At 30.4% G+C, this 13,602-nt stretch overlaps 1 protein-coding gene across 1 annotated transcript; it reads right to left on the bottom strand.

Moving 5' to 3' along the window:
• Positions 1–444: 444 nt before the first annotated feature.
• On the bottom strand, positions 445–6,321 carry LOC149138730 (peroxidase A2-like). The gene is made up of 4 exons (XM_089448881.1): positions 6,001–6,321; positions 2,370–2,561; positions 2,080–2,245; positions 445–1,061 (listed from the first exon to the last, which is right to left on the bottom strand). Exons 1-4 carry the CDS (start codon positions 6,220–6,222, stop codon positions 646–648), a joined length of 996 nt encoding a protein of 331 aa, XP_089305007.1. The 5' UTR covers positions 6,223–6,321; the 3' UTR covers positions 445–645.
• Positions 6,322–13,602: the final 7,281 nt, after the last annotated feature.

Genomic DNA, 13,602 nt, shown 5'->3' with positions numbered 1-13,602 from the left:
ATTTTGTGCTTGTACAACAGAAACCTAAGCATAGCTAGGCTCTCAATAGGGGAAAGACCTACTTCTATAAGGAAAATAGGATAGGGTGTATTACTTTTAATTTTCAGGTTATAAGTTATAAAACACTTCTGGATTTGCTCAATCTTTCTCCATGATTCTCTGGAGATGCTACAACCCCAAACCTCACAGCCATATAAGATAACAGGAGTGACTAAAGTTTCAAAGAGAAACTTCTTTTTATCCTACATTACAAGGTTTGCTATTTTACAATTATTTTCAAGACCAAAATATCATATATATATATATATATAAGATTCAGGCTACTTATAAATAGTAACTCTTAAGTGGAATATAAATTCAACTTTTAAAATAAAATAAAATACAAACAAACAACAACAATTAGATTAAGCAAGGTACTCTACACTTTATATACTCTCCACACAATTAGATCAAACTAGGTACTTGCACTTTATATACTCGCCACATATTTATAAACATATATTGGAATCCCCATGGTAAAGATGGCATACAAAAGTTGTACCACTAATACACATTACACTTATTCGTCAGCTTTTTGCAACCCTAAGTTTTTGGCTAAAGCTGATACTCACGACCAATTTAAGGAATTCTATTCCTTGGATAATATCAGTTGACAAATCTGCAATTTTTTCTGATTTCTCCGTCTGATCCACTATGCACGCTTATATTCGCCATCTTCACCATGGAAGTGGGAAAGTCTCTGGAAAAGGCATAGGGAAAACTGCTGTAGTAATTCACAAAGAAGGCAGTGGACGCATTTGCGGTGGAGAAGAGAGCCTGATCCGACTGGAGGAGCCCCGAATTGTTCTGAAGATTTCTGAAATACACATTATCGAACTTGTCTTTGGTCACAGGGTCCAGTGGCGCCAGGGTATTTGGATCACTGTTTCCATCTGGGCATAAACTTTGCAGGCTTTGCAGTAGAGATTGCTGAATCGTTGGGTCCGCACTGTTTGAGCCGCTGAAATTGAATAGGCGTGAGCTGAAGGTGCCACAGTGGGCACGGCCAAAGGTGTGAGCCCCTGAACATTACCAGTCACATGAGGTGACATGAGTTAGGAAGGAGATCTTCAAAGTATAGAAATTATTTTTGTTTTTTTAATTAAATTGATTAATTTAAAAAAATATACATACTAATAATTTTTATATCAAGAATTATAAAGTTTAGAGTATGTGAAATTTATAATCTGGTGTTAATCTATAGTGCCGTCACAAAGTTAATCCACAAATTAAAAAATTTTATAGTAAAAGAAAGCAAAGTAAATGTTTTGATACTTATTATGAACTAATAATTGTTAATATTTACTAGCCATTTAATTTATATGATTGTGCCAGTAATATTTATGGATTTAATATTTTACTAAAGCTTAAATTTATGAATAATACTAACTAAAATCTAATTTGTATAACAGCGAATTAAAGCTAATTTTAAAATAACATCAATCTTTAAATCCTAACTAGTAAGAGTAAGTTTGTTGTAGTTTAACTATTTTAAATTTTGGAAAAAAAAATTGACCAATTTTATTTGAAATGTAACAAATATTTCTTAAAATTATAAATTCAAATGTTTCAGGAGTTTTCAATTTGTTATTCATTTATATAATTAAAAATACATTTTAAACAATAAAAAATCACAATATTATTCATAATTCACCTTACTCACAATTCACCTTAAAAATAATGTCTGCTCTCAATAAACACAATTCAAATAAACATTTCAAATTTTAATAGACTATTTTTAATCTCTGCTCTAAATAAAGACAATTCAAATAAACATTTCAAATTTTAATAGACTAAATATTTACTTGTCAATTGATCAACTTAACAAATCAAAAATTAATTTCACTCTTCTTGTTAGAATTAAGAGACTATTCCAAAATTTACCATCTTTCTACACCATGTTCCGAGAATATTCTCAAAATTTATAATCCAATTAAAAATTACCCTAAAATACTACACAGTTTTACCAAAAACAGTTGCATGAGAAACCTGTATTGAAAGAATCTAGTGTATACCATGTAAATCTGCTATTGCACATACCTGAGAGCACTACAAGATCCTGAACAGAAAGCCCAACACCTTGGAATTTGGATATGAGTGAATCAAGCGACTCAATAGGAGAAGGGATGTCGGCGTTTGCTGCACTTTTGCTGGCAGTTGTGCCATCTCTTCTCCCCATCTGCACTTGCCAGTAAGGCCCACCGCTCTTGTATCAACACACAAAAAACACAGTAAGTATACTTCAATTGGTTGATTACTTTAATTCAACTAGAATTTTGTTGGAGGACATGAACATTATATGGAAAATGGAACATATATGTATATATTACAAGGTATACTGAATCCCGCGCTGCAATAGCGAGAATATCTGCGCAAGAAACAGTGGCGTTGCAAGAACTCTCGAGGGCTGTCTTGATAGCATCGATGACCTCAAACCCTCTGGCTGAATTAAGATTAGGAAGAGCACCCTTCTCTCCTGTAATGGTATCTGTATCATCAAGCAACACTGAGCCATCGCATCCCTGTAAAACCCAGTTGCATTAATTCATTTGGAAAACCAAATGCTGCAAATAATCAGCAAGTCTATAGTAACGCAAGTCTGTGAAACTAAGCCTCTTAAAAAAATTGAAATGTAAGGTAAAGTATTAAATTACTGACATTTATTCAGCATTCTAGAAAATTGAAATATAAGACATGCCATTTTCTTTCTTTTAGTTGTAGAAATTAAGATTTAGAGAGTACTTCACAAAATTGTACATGCAAAATTGTTTTTAATACTTCCACCATCAGACAACAGTTCATTAACATTTCTGTTGAACCAAAATAATCTTAATACACAAAATAATATTTTTTAATACATAGTTATAGATTTCACTTATTAAATTTTATTCTAAATTTTAATCTAGCTCCTGGATACATCATTAAGATCTGAAGAATATCTATTGACGCATCCCCTGATGATGGACTCAGGACTCACTTGGTAGTCCGAACACTAAAACTCTATAACAAGTCATTTCCTATATATATAACCTAAATCTAGCTCCTAGATACATCATTAAGATCTCAAGAATGTCTATTGACGCATCCCCTGATGATGGACTCACTTGGTAGTCTGAAATATTGGGTTCACTAAAACTCTATAACAGGTCATTCCTCCTATCTAAAAACTATCCTCACCTGTATGGATTCATTATTTAACAACATCAAATCCTACCATGGAAGGGATATGATGGACAGTGCATCAAAATTCGAGAAATTAAGACTATCCAGAGCTAAACCAATCTAAATTTTTTTTAAAATTGTAGAGATAACAATCTCATTCCTACATTTGTTATCTGCAAACACTGAAACCCTAGTTAGAAATGAAATCAAATGGGTCAAGTCTAAGCCGGCCTATTTTCTTACATTTTTCTTCAATTTCCTATATATATAACCTAAATCTAGCTCCTAGATACATCATTAAGATCTGAAGAATATCTATTGATGCATCCCCTGATGATGGACTCACTTGGTAGTCCGAAACGTTGGGTTCACTAAAACTCTATAATAGCTCATTCCTCCTATCTAAAAACATTAAATTTGATTTTAAATAATAATAATAATAAAGATAATAATAATGAGATGTTTAACTTATATAATATTTTTTATTAAATTAAATATTAAATTAGTGTATGAGGTAATTTTTTTTGTGGAATATTAAATTGGTGTATAGAGATATTTTTTTTAGATAAGGTGCCCTCACAAGGGATTTGACTACTAAACTATCTGAGATCTCTTTATTTATGTAACAAGAAAATATCTTTATATAAAACTTTGCCAATTATATGAAATCAAATTCAATAAAAATAAAATAAAAAAATTATATATATATATATATATATATATATATATATATAACAATCAATTATTATTAAAAATAAATAAAGCTTGACATAAACTCCATATCTTATCAAACAATAATACTAAAAATAATATTAAAAAATCCATATAATCATTAAAAAGGTGAAATTTCATCTAAATGCCATACTCTATTAAACAACAATACTAAAAACCATATTTAAAAATCCATATAATTATTAAAAAGTTGAAACTTGACCTAAACTTCATATCTTATCAAACAATAACACTAAAAACTATATTAAAAAATTCATATAATCACTAAAAAAAATTGAAACTTCACCTAAACTCCATACCCTATTAGACAATAATACTAAAAGCTATATTAAAAAAGTCCATATAATTATTAAAAGTTGAATCTTGACCTAAACTCCATACAATATTAATCAATAATACTAAAAACTATATTAAAAAATCTATATAATCATTAAAAAGTTGAAAGCTATATACACTCTATATCACATTAAGGTTATAAATGAAAAAAATATAACCATTAACACAAAATGATTTACTGGTAAATTTGAAAGTGATTTTTTCATTATATAAGATGTATATCTATATCAAAAGTTAAAACTGATGTACAATCTATATCATATTAAGATTATAAATGAAAATAATTATAATCATTAACACAAACTAATTTACTTGTAAATGTGAAAATATTCTTTTCATTATATAATACATATCTATGTGTAGACAATTATATGTAAGTAAAATATTTAATTTTCTATTAAATATTTATTTTTTTATTAAAAATAAACAAATATCAAATTTGATTTTCTATATATAAAAAAAATTATGTTAATTGGAGTTATTTTTAGTGATTGAACAAAATGATTGTGATCTTACCCACCTAGATTTATTTTTTTAAAGTGACATATTGATAAATAAATAATATTATAATAATTATAAGGCTATGAAAATTGTTATATTGACTCTCACATTCTCCTTAAGTAAAAAAGAAAATAGTTTCTCTTAAAAATTGTATTAAATAATTTAAACTTAATTTATTATATTTATTATAAATAAAGTTTATAATTTATGATAATAATATCTCATTAAAAAATAACTCATCTCATAATTATTTAATATATTTTTATTATAATTAATTTATTATAAATATAATATTATTATTAAAAGTTTAATATATCTTAATTTTATTATGAATTTAATATTATTATTATTAAAAGTTTAATATATCTACTTTAAAATGTTGTGTTATATTATTTGAGGTTTCGGATTCAAATCTTCCATAAATTAACTGACCAACAAAATAATATATAATTAATAAAAATAAAATTTAATAACGAAAATTTACTCTATTTCATAGCTATTTAATTTAATTTAAATTAATAAAATGAATAAATAATTTATATTTCTAAAAATGTTAATACTTAATTTATTTAATTGTTTCTTTCTCTGAACTTAGGTGAATTCCAAATTTTAAATTTTAGTATCTAATATATTTTTATTTTTTGGTCAATTCCCAATTTTCGTAATTAGTATAAAACAAAAGAATGGATTTTGCTAATCAATATTAGCATAAAACAAAACAATGGATTTTGCTAATTGATATTAATATAAAACAAAGCAATGAACTTTAATATCAGTATAAAACAAAGTAATAGATTTTGCTTAATGGAAATTTTCTAACTATTTTAGAAATCTAATTAATAAGAAAATTTGGAAGTCAATTCACTCCAACAATTGACTTTACTGTATCTATCCTATCAACATTTAGAAATCTAGAAACAAATTAATCTGCCATCTGGCCTTAATTTGATTTTTCTTAATGGAAATTTTCTAAATATTTTAGAAATCTAATTATAAGAAAATTGGGAAGTCAATTCACTCCAACAATTGACTTCACTATATCTATCCTATCAACATTTAGAAATCTACAAACAATTTAATCTGCCATCTGCCCTTAATTTAATGCAATCTGCCATTTTAAGCTACCATATAACCAACCAAAGTTCAAAATCCGCCTCCTATAAAGCAATTTACAGATCTATTCTATAAAACGATACCGAAACTGGAGGATATATGTATAATAATAATTACATTAACCATGCAGTCGTGGAAATGGAGACGAAGGAGCGAAGCTGCCATTCGGGTATCATTTTGTACAGCGGACCGAACAACGTTCAGCACGATATTCTCTACATACGGACAACTATATCTGTAGAAATTGTATACAAGCTGCCCACTGGCACCTCCACCTAGATGTTGCAGCATCCCCACTACTACTGCAATAAGCATCACAGATAAAGATGATGCTCCCATTGTTATGAGCTCCTCACCAGAAAAAGCCCAATCAACACACTGAGCACAGCACAGAAGAAATTCTTTAATGAATTGTGCTTTCTGGTTTCTTGGGGTATCTAGTATTCATCTTAAATAGGGTGAGGAAATGCGTTCCCAGGGGATGGTTGAACTCATGATTCCTTCACTGCAGAACACTCTCTGTCAGTGGATAAGCCATATTCAGTGGATACGTAAGGTATACTTCATCTAGAAATGTATGTGGTCTCAATCTCAAACAAATTAAAACTCCACTATAAGATGCTGGGATGGTGGATTTCAACTGGCATGCACTACATTTAATGCACATTTTAATTGATGGAAACCTCGACCCAATCCACCATACAAAGTGGAAAGCACTCAACAGTGTACAGGACTCGGCCTATAATTTATTTCCATAGGTATAAATATCGCCGACAAAGTTGACTTCATCAGTGGAATGTAATGTATCTATCAATCTTTAAATGTATATATAATATTAGCAAAATCAGGGTGACTGAATTATGCGTTCTCTATTTGTTTTGTTTTCGTTGGAATATGGTCATTCAATCATAGTTCAAATTCATTGAGTTTGGAATTTTTGAAATTGCAAATTTTAATGGACATAGTGGAGCGTGAATATATATATATATATATATATATATATATATATATATATTAAGGTGGATAAGGATTTATCCATCAATTTTTTAGGGATTTGATATTATTTTAATTCTAAAATGTTTATATTGTAATTAGATGGAGAAATTAATATATAAGCAAATTTTATTTAACAAAATGGCCCGTTTTATAATAAGATGTGTAATTCTCTTTTTTTTCTCAAGTGAAATTAGATTTGTGCTAGGTGCCCCCCCGCCACCAATTTGGTAGAGATTTGAGATTATTCCAATTCTAATAATTTCATATTCTAATTAGATAGGAAAAGTGATATATTTTATTTAGGAAAATGGTCCATTTTACAATAAGATGTGTAATTCTTAAAGTTGACCCATAATCTTTTTATACATCATTAATTAGGTAAATGTGTGCATTGGTAAGGCCTTTTTAGTGTTGCAATAGTTTTTTTTTTATATTTATAAAGCCTTCGACTATATCAACCACATTAATATTTTTAATGTGGTTGTACTAGTTTATAACTATATTTATAGGTGTGTTTATTTTGGAATAATTATGTGGATAGGAATGTTTATTTTCAAATAAAATTATAATTTTTTTTATTTAATTATTAATAATTAGATGGATGGTAGAGATTGAATCTCTATGAAATATTCTAGAATATTCATAATAGTATACATAAATTAATAGTTAAGATTTATCTTCAAAGTAACTATACATTTTTTTAAATTAAATTAATTAATAAAAAAATGTTATATAAACAAGTGCCATATGAAGTGAGTTATGGTATTGATAAACCATGGTATTGTAACCAAGCGTATTTACATATTAAGAATCTCTATGGTAAAGTGGGGGTAAATCTCCAAAGTTAAGAATCATAAAGTGAGAATAAATCTCTATGGTTTAGAATTTTGTTTTATGTTTTTTTAATGTATATTTGTTTATAATTAATAAAATTATAATTATGTTAGTTTTTTATTTTTATTTTTATTTTAGTAATATGAGATATATCATAAAAATAAGTGTTTTGATACATATTGTGGATTGATGCCATGCACCATTTACCAACCATTTAATATATATATAATTTTGTTTAAAATTTAATAAAAAAATTATTAAAATTATAAACTTAAATTTAATTATATAATTTGAATTACTCTATAATCTGTATAATCCAATTCAAGAAATTAAATTTATTTATACATTTCAAATAAATAAAACCCAATTTCATCATCTTAACATAAAAGTAGTGTCAAAATTGATAAAATTCTACGCAATGTATTTCCATAACATTGAATACAAACTTAAACTATCTAAAATTTATTGGAATCATAAATTTAACTATATAATTTATTTGTAGTATTGTCTTCCTAAGTCATCGCATTTATGTTTGATTGGTCGCATTTATGTTTGATTGAAATTGACATTTCAAATGGATTAGACCCATTGGTTTTAATACATAATTTAATATCTGATTTTTCTTTTTTTAATTAAAATTAAGATTATAATTTATCTAATCCAATTCAAAATATTAAATTTATTTATACATTCAAAATATATTATAAATAAATAAAACCCTCTACCATCATCCTGAGATCAGAGCATTGTCAAAATTGATAAAATTTGTATCAAAGTATACTTCCATAGGATTGAGTTAATTTAATGAAGAAAAAATAGATGGGAGATTACATAGCAATTTCTTACGGGCTTGGAGTTTGAGCAATCCCCATTGGATGCTATTGATAGGGGAGTGCACTGACTGACATGTAAAGTATTATAGTGTTTGAGTTCTTTCAGTAACCATGCAGTATTCACATGCTTGCATTACACTTGGGATAGTAACTTTCTAAATGATTCTTACAGATTCTTATTTTATTGTGCTCCGTCATCTGAACAGTGAAGCTACAGGAGACAGTGGGTGTATAAACAGGGATAGTGGGTGTTGATGAGGAAAATCACTGCAAATATGCAATTGTATATTCAAGAGATGTGGACTTCAAACAAACTTGGATTACTGTTTATTTTCGTTATCTGACACGTACTTTCATTGCAGGGTTGTTGTGAGTGGCGGTGCAATAAGCGCCATCGGCGCTGCAATTTTAAAGAGTGTAGGTGTACTTATTCTTTTTAAAGTAAATAATTATTTTGTATTTGTTGTTTTATTTGAATCTGTTGGAGTTATGAATTTGAATTGTTAAAGATTTGTCAAATTTACATAATTTGATTGTTCAATTTTATCTAAGATTATATCGGCAGATTTCAATTTGGAAAATTAAAACCTAAAATAGTTTATGTACCTAATTTCCAAATTTGTTGGAATTACAAAATTAAGTTGTCCAATCTACATAATTTAATTGTTCAACTTCGTTAAAAATCGTATCACTAGATTTCAATTAAAAAAATCAAAACATAAAATAGTTGGCCTACCTAATTAATTTTCCCTAATTACCATTTTGAATTTAATATTCTGTTTATTAACTTTATTTTTTTTATATAATTACAATTTTGAAGGTTTTTTAACCAATTATTTTATTGAAATTGTAATGTTTTATATTTAAATTTTATTTATTACTTTATTTATTTAAACAATAGTGTTTTCATTTTATATAATTATAATTTTGATTTTTTTTTATTGCGTCCAGTGGATGGGTGAGATTTAGATGGGTGAGCTTTAGATGTGGGATGGTAACTTTGAAATGTGAAATATGCGATCTTTTTTAAATTCAATTTTTTTTATTGTAATTTTGTTTTTTATTAATAAAATTATGAACAAATTTTAGATAAAAGAAAGTATAATATACATATAAATTAAAATAATGATTGCATAACAATCTTTAAATTTAATTAATAAGCCGATAAAAAATTAATAATTACAATATAATACCATGGGCTAATACCATGGTTTATCAATACCATGGGCCATCTAGGCTTTTGATTATGATGTTATGGATCTAGACTTTTAATTATTTTGTTACAATACCATGGGCTAATACCATGGCCATTGGCTTATCAATACCACATGCTCAAAACCCATACCTTATTTCAAAATCAAAATATTTTACAGATACTTTATTTTAATTTGATTTTATAAAAGTTTTTCATTAAATCTAAAAGCAAAAAGGTTATAATTACTTTTGAGGTATATCTAAACTCACCATCCTCATGATTACTAAAAATATTCCTATAAAGATTAAATCTAGGTTTTAATAAATTAAAAATGAGAATACTTTTATATATACAAATGTGAAATTTATATAATATCAATAATATTATAAAGCACACCATGATAGATGCATTTTAACCAAAGATCCAAGCAAAGAGATAAACAAAAGTGACTAACAATGATAGAGGAAATATAGTGCATGATTTTTTTAAGGTTTTTATTATTGTATTTTCTTTGACATGTTTGATCCAAAATATAGGTTTAATATTTTACAACCAATGATGCTTTTTTTTTTTCTTTTTTTCTTTCTTTCTTTCTTTCTTTATTTTTTTTTATTATTAATTTAGATACTTTCTTAAATAAAATACAATGGGATCATATTTAAGAGAGAGAGAGTGAGATGGAGGGGGAATAGAGTGGGGGAGAGAGACATAGAGGTGGGAGAGGTGAGGAGAGAGAGGAAGGAAGAGACAGAGGGGGCGAGGAGAGAGGATGAGAGAGGGAGTGAGAGAGAGAGAGACAAAGAGTGGGACGGAAGAACAAAGACATTGAGAGCTAGAGGTGGAGAGAGAGAGGGAGTGATAAGGGAGAGATGAAGATGGAATGAGGGAGAGAGGAGACGAGGGAACAGAGAGAAAAGGAGAGAATAGAGATAAGGAAATAAGGGGAAGAGAGAGACAGGGAGACATAGATATGGATGGGGGATAGAGGGGGAGAACGAGATGAAGAGAGAGAGAAGGAGATAGTGACAGAGTTGGAGGGTGGAGAGAGAGAGTGTGTGTGATGGGAGGGGAGAGGCAGAGGGAGGTGGGAGAGAAAGGGAGAGAGATGAAGGAAAAGACAGGGGACTTGAGAGAGAGGGGGAGAGAGATGGAATTGGAATGTGGAAAGAGAGGGAGGGAAGAAAAAATACATTGAAAGATAGAGGTGGAGAGAGAGGGAGTGATAAGGGAGAGATGAAGATGGAATGAGGAAGAGAGGAGACATGGGAAGGGAGATAAAATGAGAGGATAGAGATAGGGAAAGAAGGGGAATAGAGAGACGGGGGGACATAGATATGGAGGGGAGGGAAAGCGGGAGAGTGAGAAGGAAAGAAAGAGGGAGATAATGACATAGTTGTAGGGTGGAGAGAGAGTGTGTGTGTGATGAGGGGGAGAGACAGATGGAGGTGGGAGAGAAAGGGAGAGAGAGGAAGGAAGAGAGAGAAGACTTGAGAGAGAGGAGGGAGGGAGGGGGAGAGAGATAGGGCTGGAAGGAGGAGAAAGACATAGAGATAGAAAGCTGGAGAGGGAGAGGGAGTGACAAGGGAGAGATAGAGAGACGATGAGGGAGAGAGGAGAGCAAGAGGGAGAGAGAGTGTGTATGTTTTGGGGGTGAGAAGGAGAGACAAGGGGAGATAGATATATAGATGGAGGGGGCATAGATGGTAGAAGAGAGAAAAAGAGAGAGGGGAGGAAGAGAGATAGATATGGAGAGAGAGAGAGAGAGAGAGGGGGAGTGGAAGAGGGAGGGAAAGATATATATATACATATATATGGAGAGAGAGTGTGTATGTTTTGGGGCTAAGATGGAGATATAGATGGAGGGGGTATAGAGAGAGAGAGAGGGAAGAGATAGAGAGGGAGAGGAAGAGGGAGAGATAGATAGATAGATAGATATATATGGAATGAGAGTGTGTTTGTATGTAGGTTGATATAGAGATATAAAGAAGGACAGACAAAGGGAGATAAATATATAGATGGAGGGGGCGAGAGAGAAAGAGAGAGACATATGTTTAGGGGGCTAAGATAGAGAGACAAATAAGGAGAGATGGAGGGAGGTATATAAATAGATGGAAGGGGGGAGAAAGAATAAGATAAATATAGAGAAAGGGAGGGCGAGGTGGAGAGAGAGAGACTAAGGAGAGAGGGAGTGGTAGAGACAAAAGGATAGAGGGAGGGAGATAGACATAGAATGGAAAGTTGAGAAAGAGAGAAGAAGAAAGAGACACATAAAGACAAATACACACATAGAAGACAGATACAGAAACTCATGAATATTTTGGTTTTTCGCTAAAATAGATGTATTGATTTCAATGTAGATGTCGATTTCTATTCCTATTTAATACCTTACACTAGATGCATTGATTTCAGTGTAGATGTTGATTTCTACTCCTATTTGATTGCTTGCACTAAATGCATTGGTTTCAGTGTAGATATTTATTTCTAATCGTATTTGATCGCTTGCACTACATGCATTGATTTTAGTGTAGATGTCGATTTCTAATCCTATTTAATACCTTACATTAGATGCATTGATTTCAGTGTAGACATTGATTTCTACTCCTATTTGATTGCTTTCATTGGATGCATTGGTTTCAGTGTGGATATTGATTTCTTTTCCTATTTGATTGCTTGCAGTAGATGCATTGATTTTAGTGTAGATGTTGATTTCTAATCTTATATTTGATTGCTTGCAGTAGATGCATTGATTTTAGTGTAGATGTTGATTTCTAATATTATTTTATTGTTTACACTACATGCATTGATTTTAGTGTAGATGTTAATTTCTAATCATATTTGATTGTTTGCACTAGATGCATTGATTTTAGTGTAGATGTGGATTTCTAATTTTATGCAACTAGATGTATGATGCATATTGATTTCAAAGTAATTAGATTAATATTGTACATTGATTTTAGTGTAAGAACATCTCTGTCGCCTCCATCTATATCTATATCTCCCATTCTCTATCCTTCTTTATATCTCTATCTCGCCTCCCAAACATACACACACTCTCTCCATATCTCTCTCCCCCCCTTTTCCACTCCCTCTCCCCCGCCCCCCTTTTTCCACTCCCTCTCCCCCCCCCCCTTTTTCCACTCCCTCTCTCTCTCCCCCTTCTCTCTCTCTCTCTCCCTTCTCTCTCTCTCTAACTTCTCTCTCCATATCTGATCTGAATTTGAAACTACTTGTAAATGGTTTGCAAGGTATTCAATTCAGATATATACATGTTTAAAAAATGTTTATGTCTTGCAGAAAAGAAACAAATGAAATTTTCAGCTGTTCATGACCCATTTAAGTATAGCAGATTTATTTCCTTTTACTGTTTAACACACTAAAATGAATTTGTTCTACAAAATAAATCAACCACAGATGCAAAAGAAGTTGATAAAGTAGTTCACCCCTCTTGGGCTACGTCTGCTGGGTCCAAGGCTCCCAAATGGGCCTGTCCTTGTTTTAATTAAATGCTCAAATTGAATATACAGCTGAATAGAAGCATCTATAGGTGGAATAGATGGTAAAAACGGATTCAGAACACTTGAATCCTTCAGGATTGACTACTGGTTCACCTCAAATGGGTACCTGCAACCCTATACAGTCTTCCCAACACTGGGCTCTAGTGGCTCCTAGAACTTCCACGGCTCCAAAACCTCTACAAATGACCTAAAATGGTTGTAAGACCTATTCCAATGGCTTCAGAAGGTCGAAAATACCCAAAATAAAATAAAAAAAATCGTTTAAAACCGCCTTTCCTAGCCAAAGTTATGGCCCATTAAAGATTCCCTCCAGTTTAGCCTAAAAAAACTCCAGTTAACTGTAGTT

Source organism: Pinus tabuliformis, chromosome X, assembly GCF_031772625.1.
Source record: "Pinus tabuliformis cultivar Carrire ecotype Pingquan chromosome X, CPIR1, whole genome shotgun sequence".
Taxonomy (NCBI): Eukaryota; Viridiplantae; Streptophyta; class Pinopsida; order Pinales; family Pinaceae; genus Pinus; species Pinus tabuliformis.
This window is presented reverse-complemented; position numbering and strand designations above follow the sequence as displayed.

Excerpts from the sequence above, each read along its gene's own strand:
- LOC149138730 (XM_089448881.1), bottom strand. The coding sequence starts at position 6,222 with ATGGGAGCATCATCTTTATCTGTGATGCTTATTGCAGTAGTAGTGGGG. Across the intron at positions 2,246-2,369 it reads CGCGGGATTCAGTATACCTT|AGCGGTGGGCCTTACTGGCA; the intron begins GTAATATATACA and ends TGTTGATACAAG. Across the intron at positions 1,062-2,079 it reads GGATCTTGTAGTGCTCTCAG|GGGCTCACACCTTTGGCCGT; the intron begins GTATGTGCAATA and ends GGTAATGTTCAG.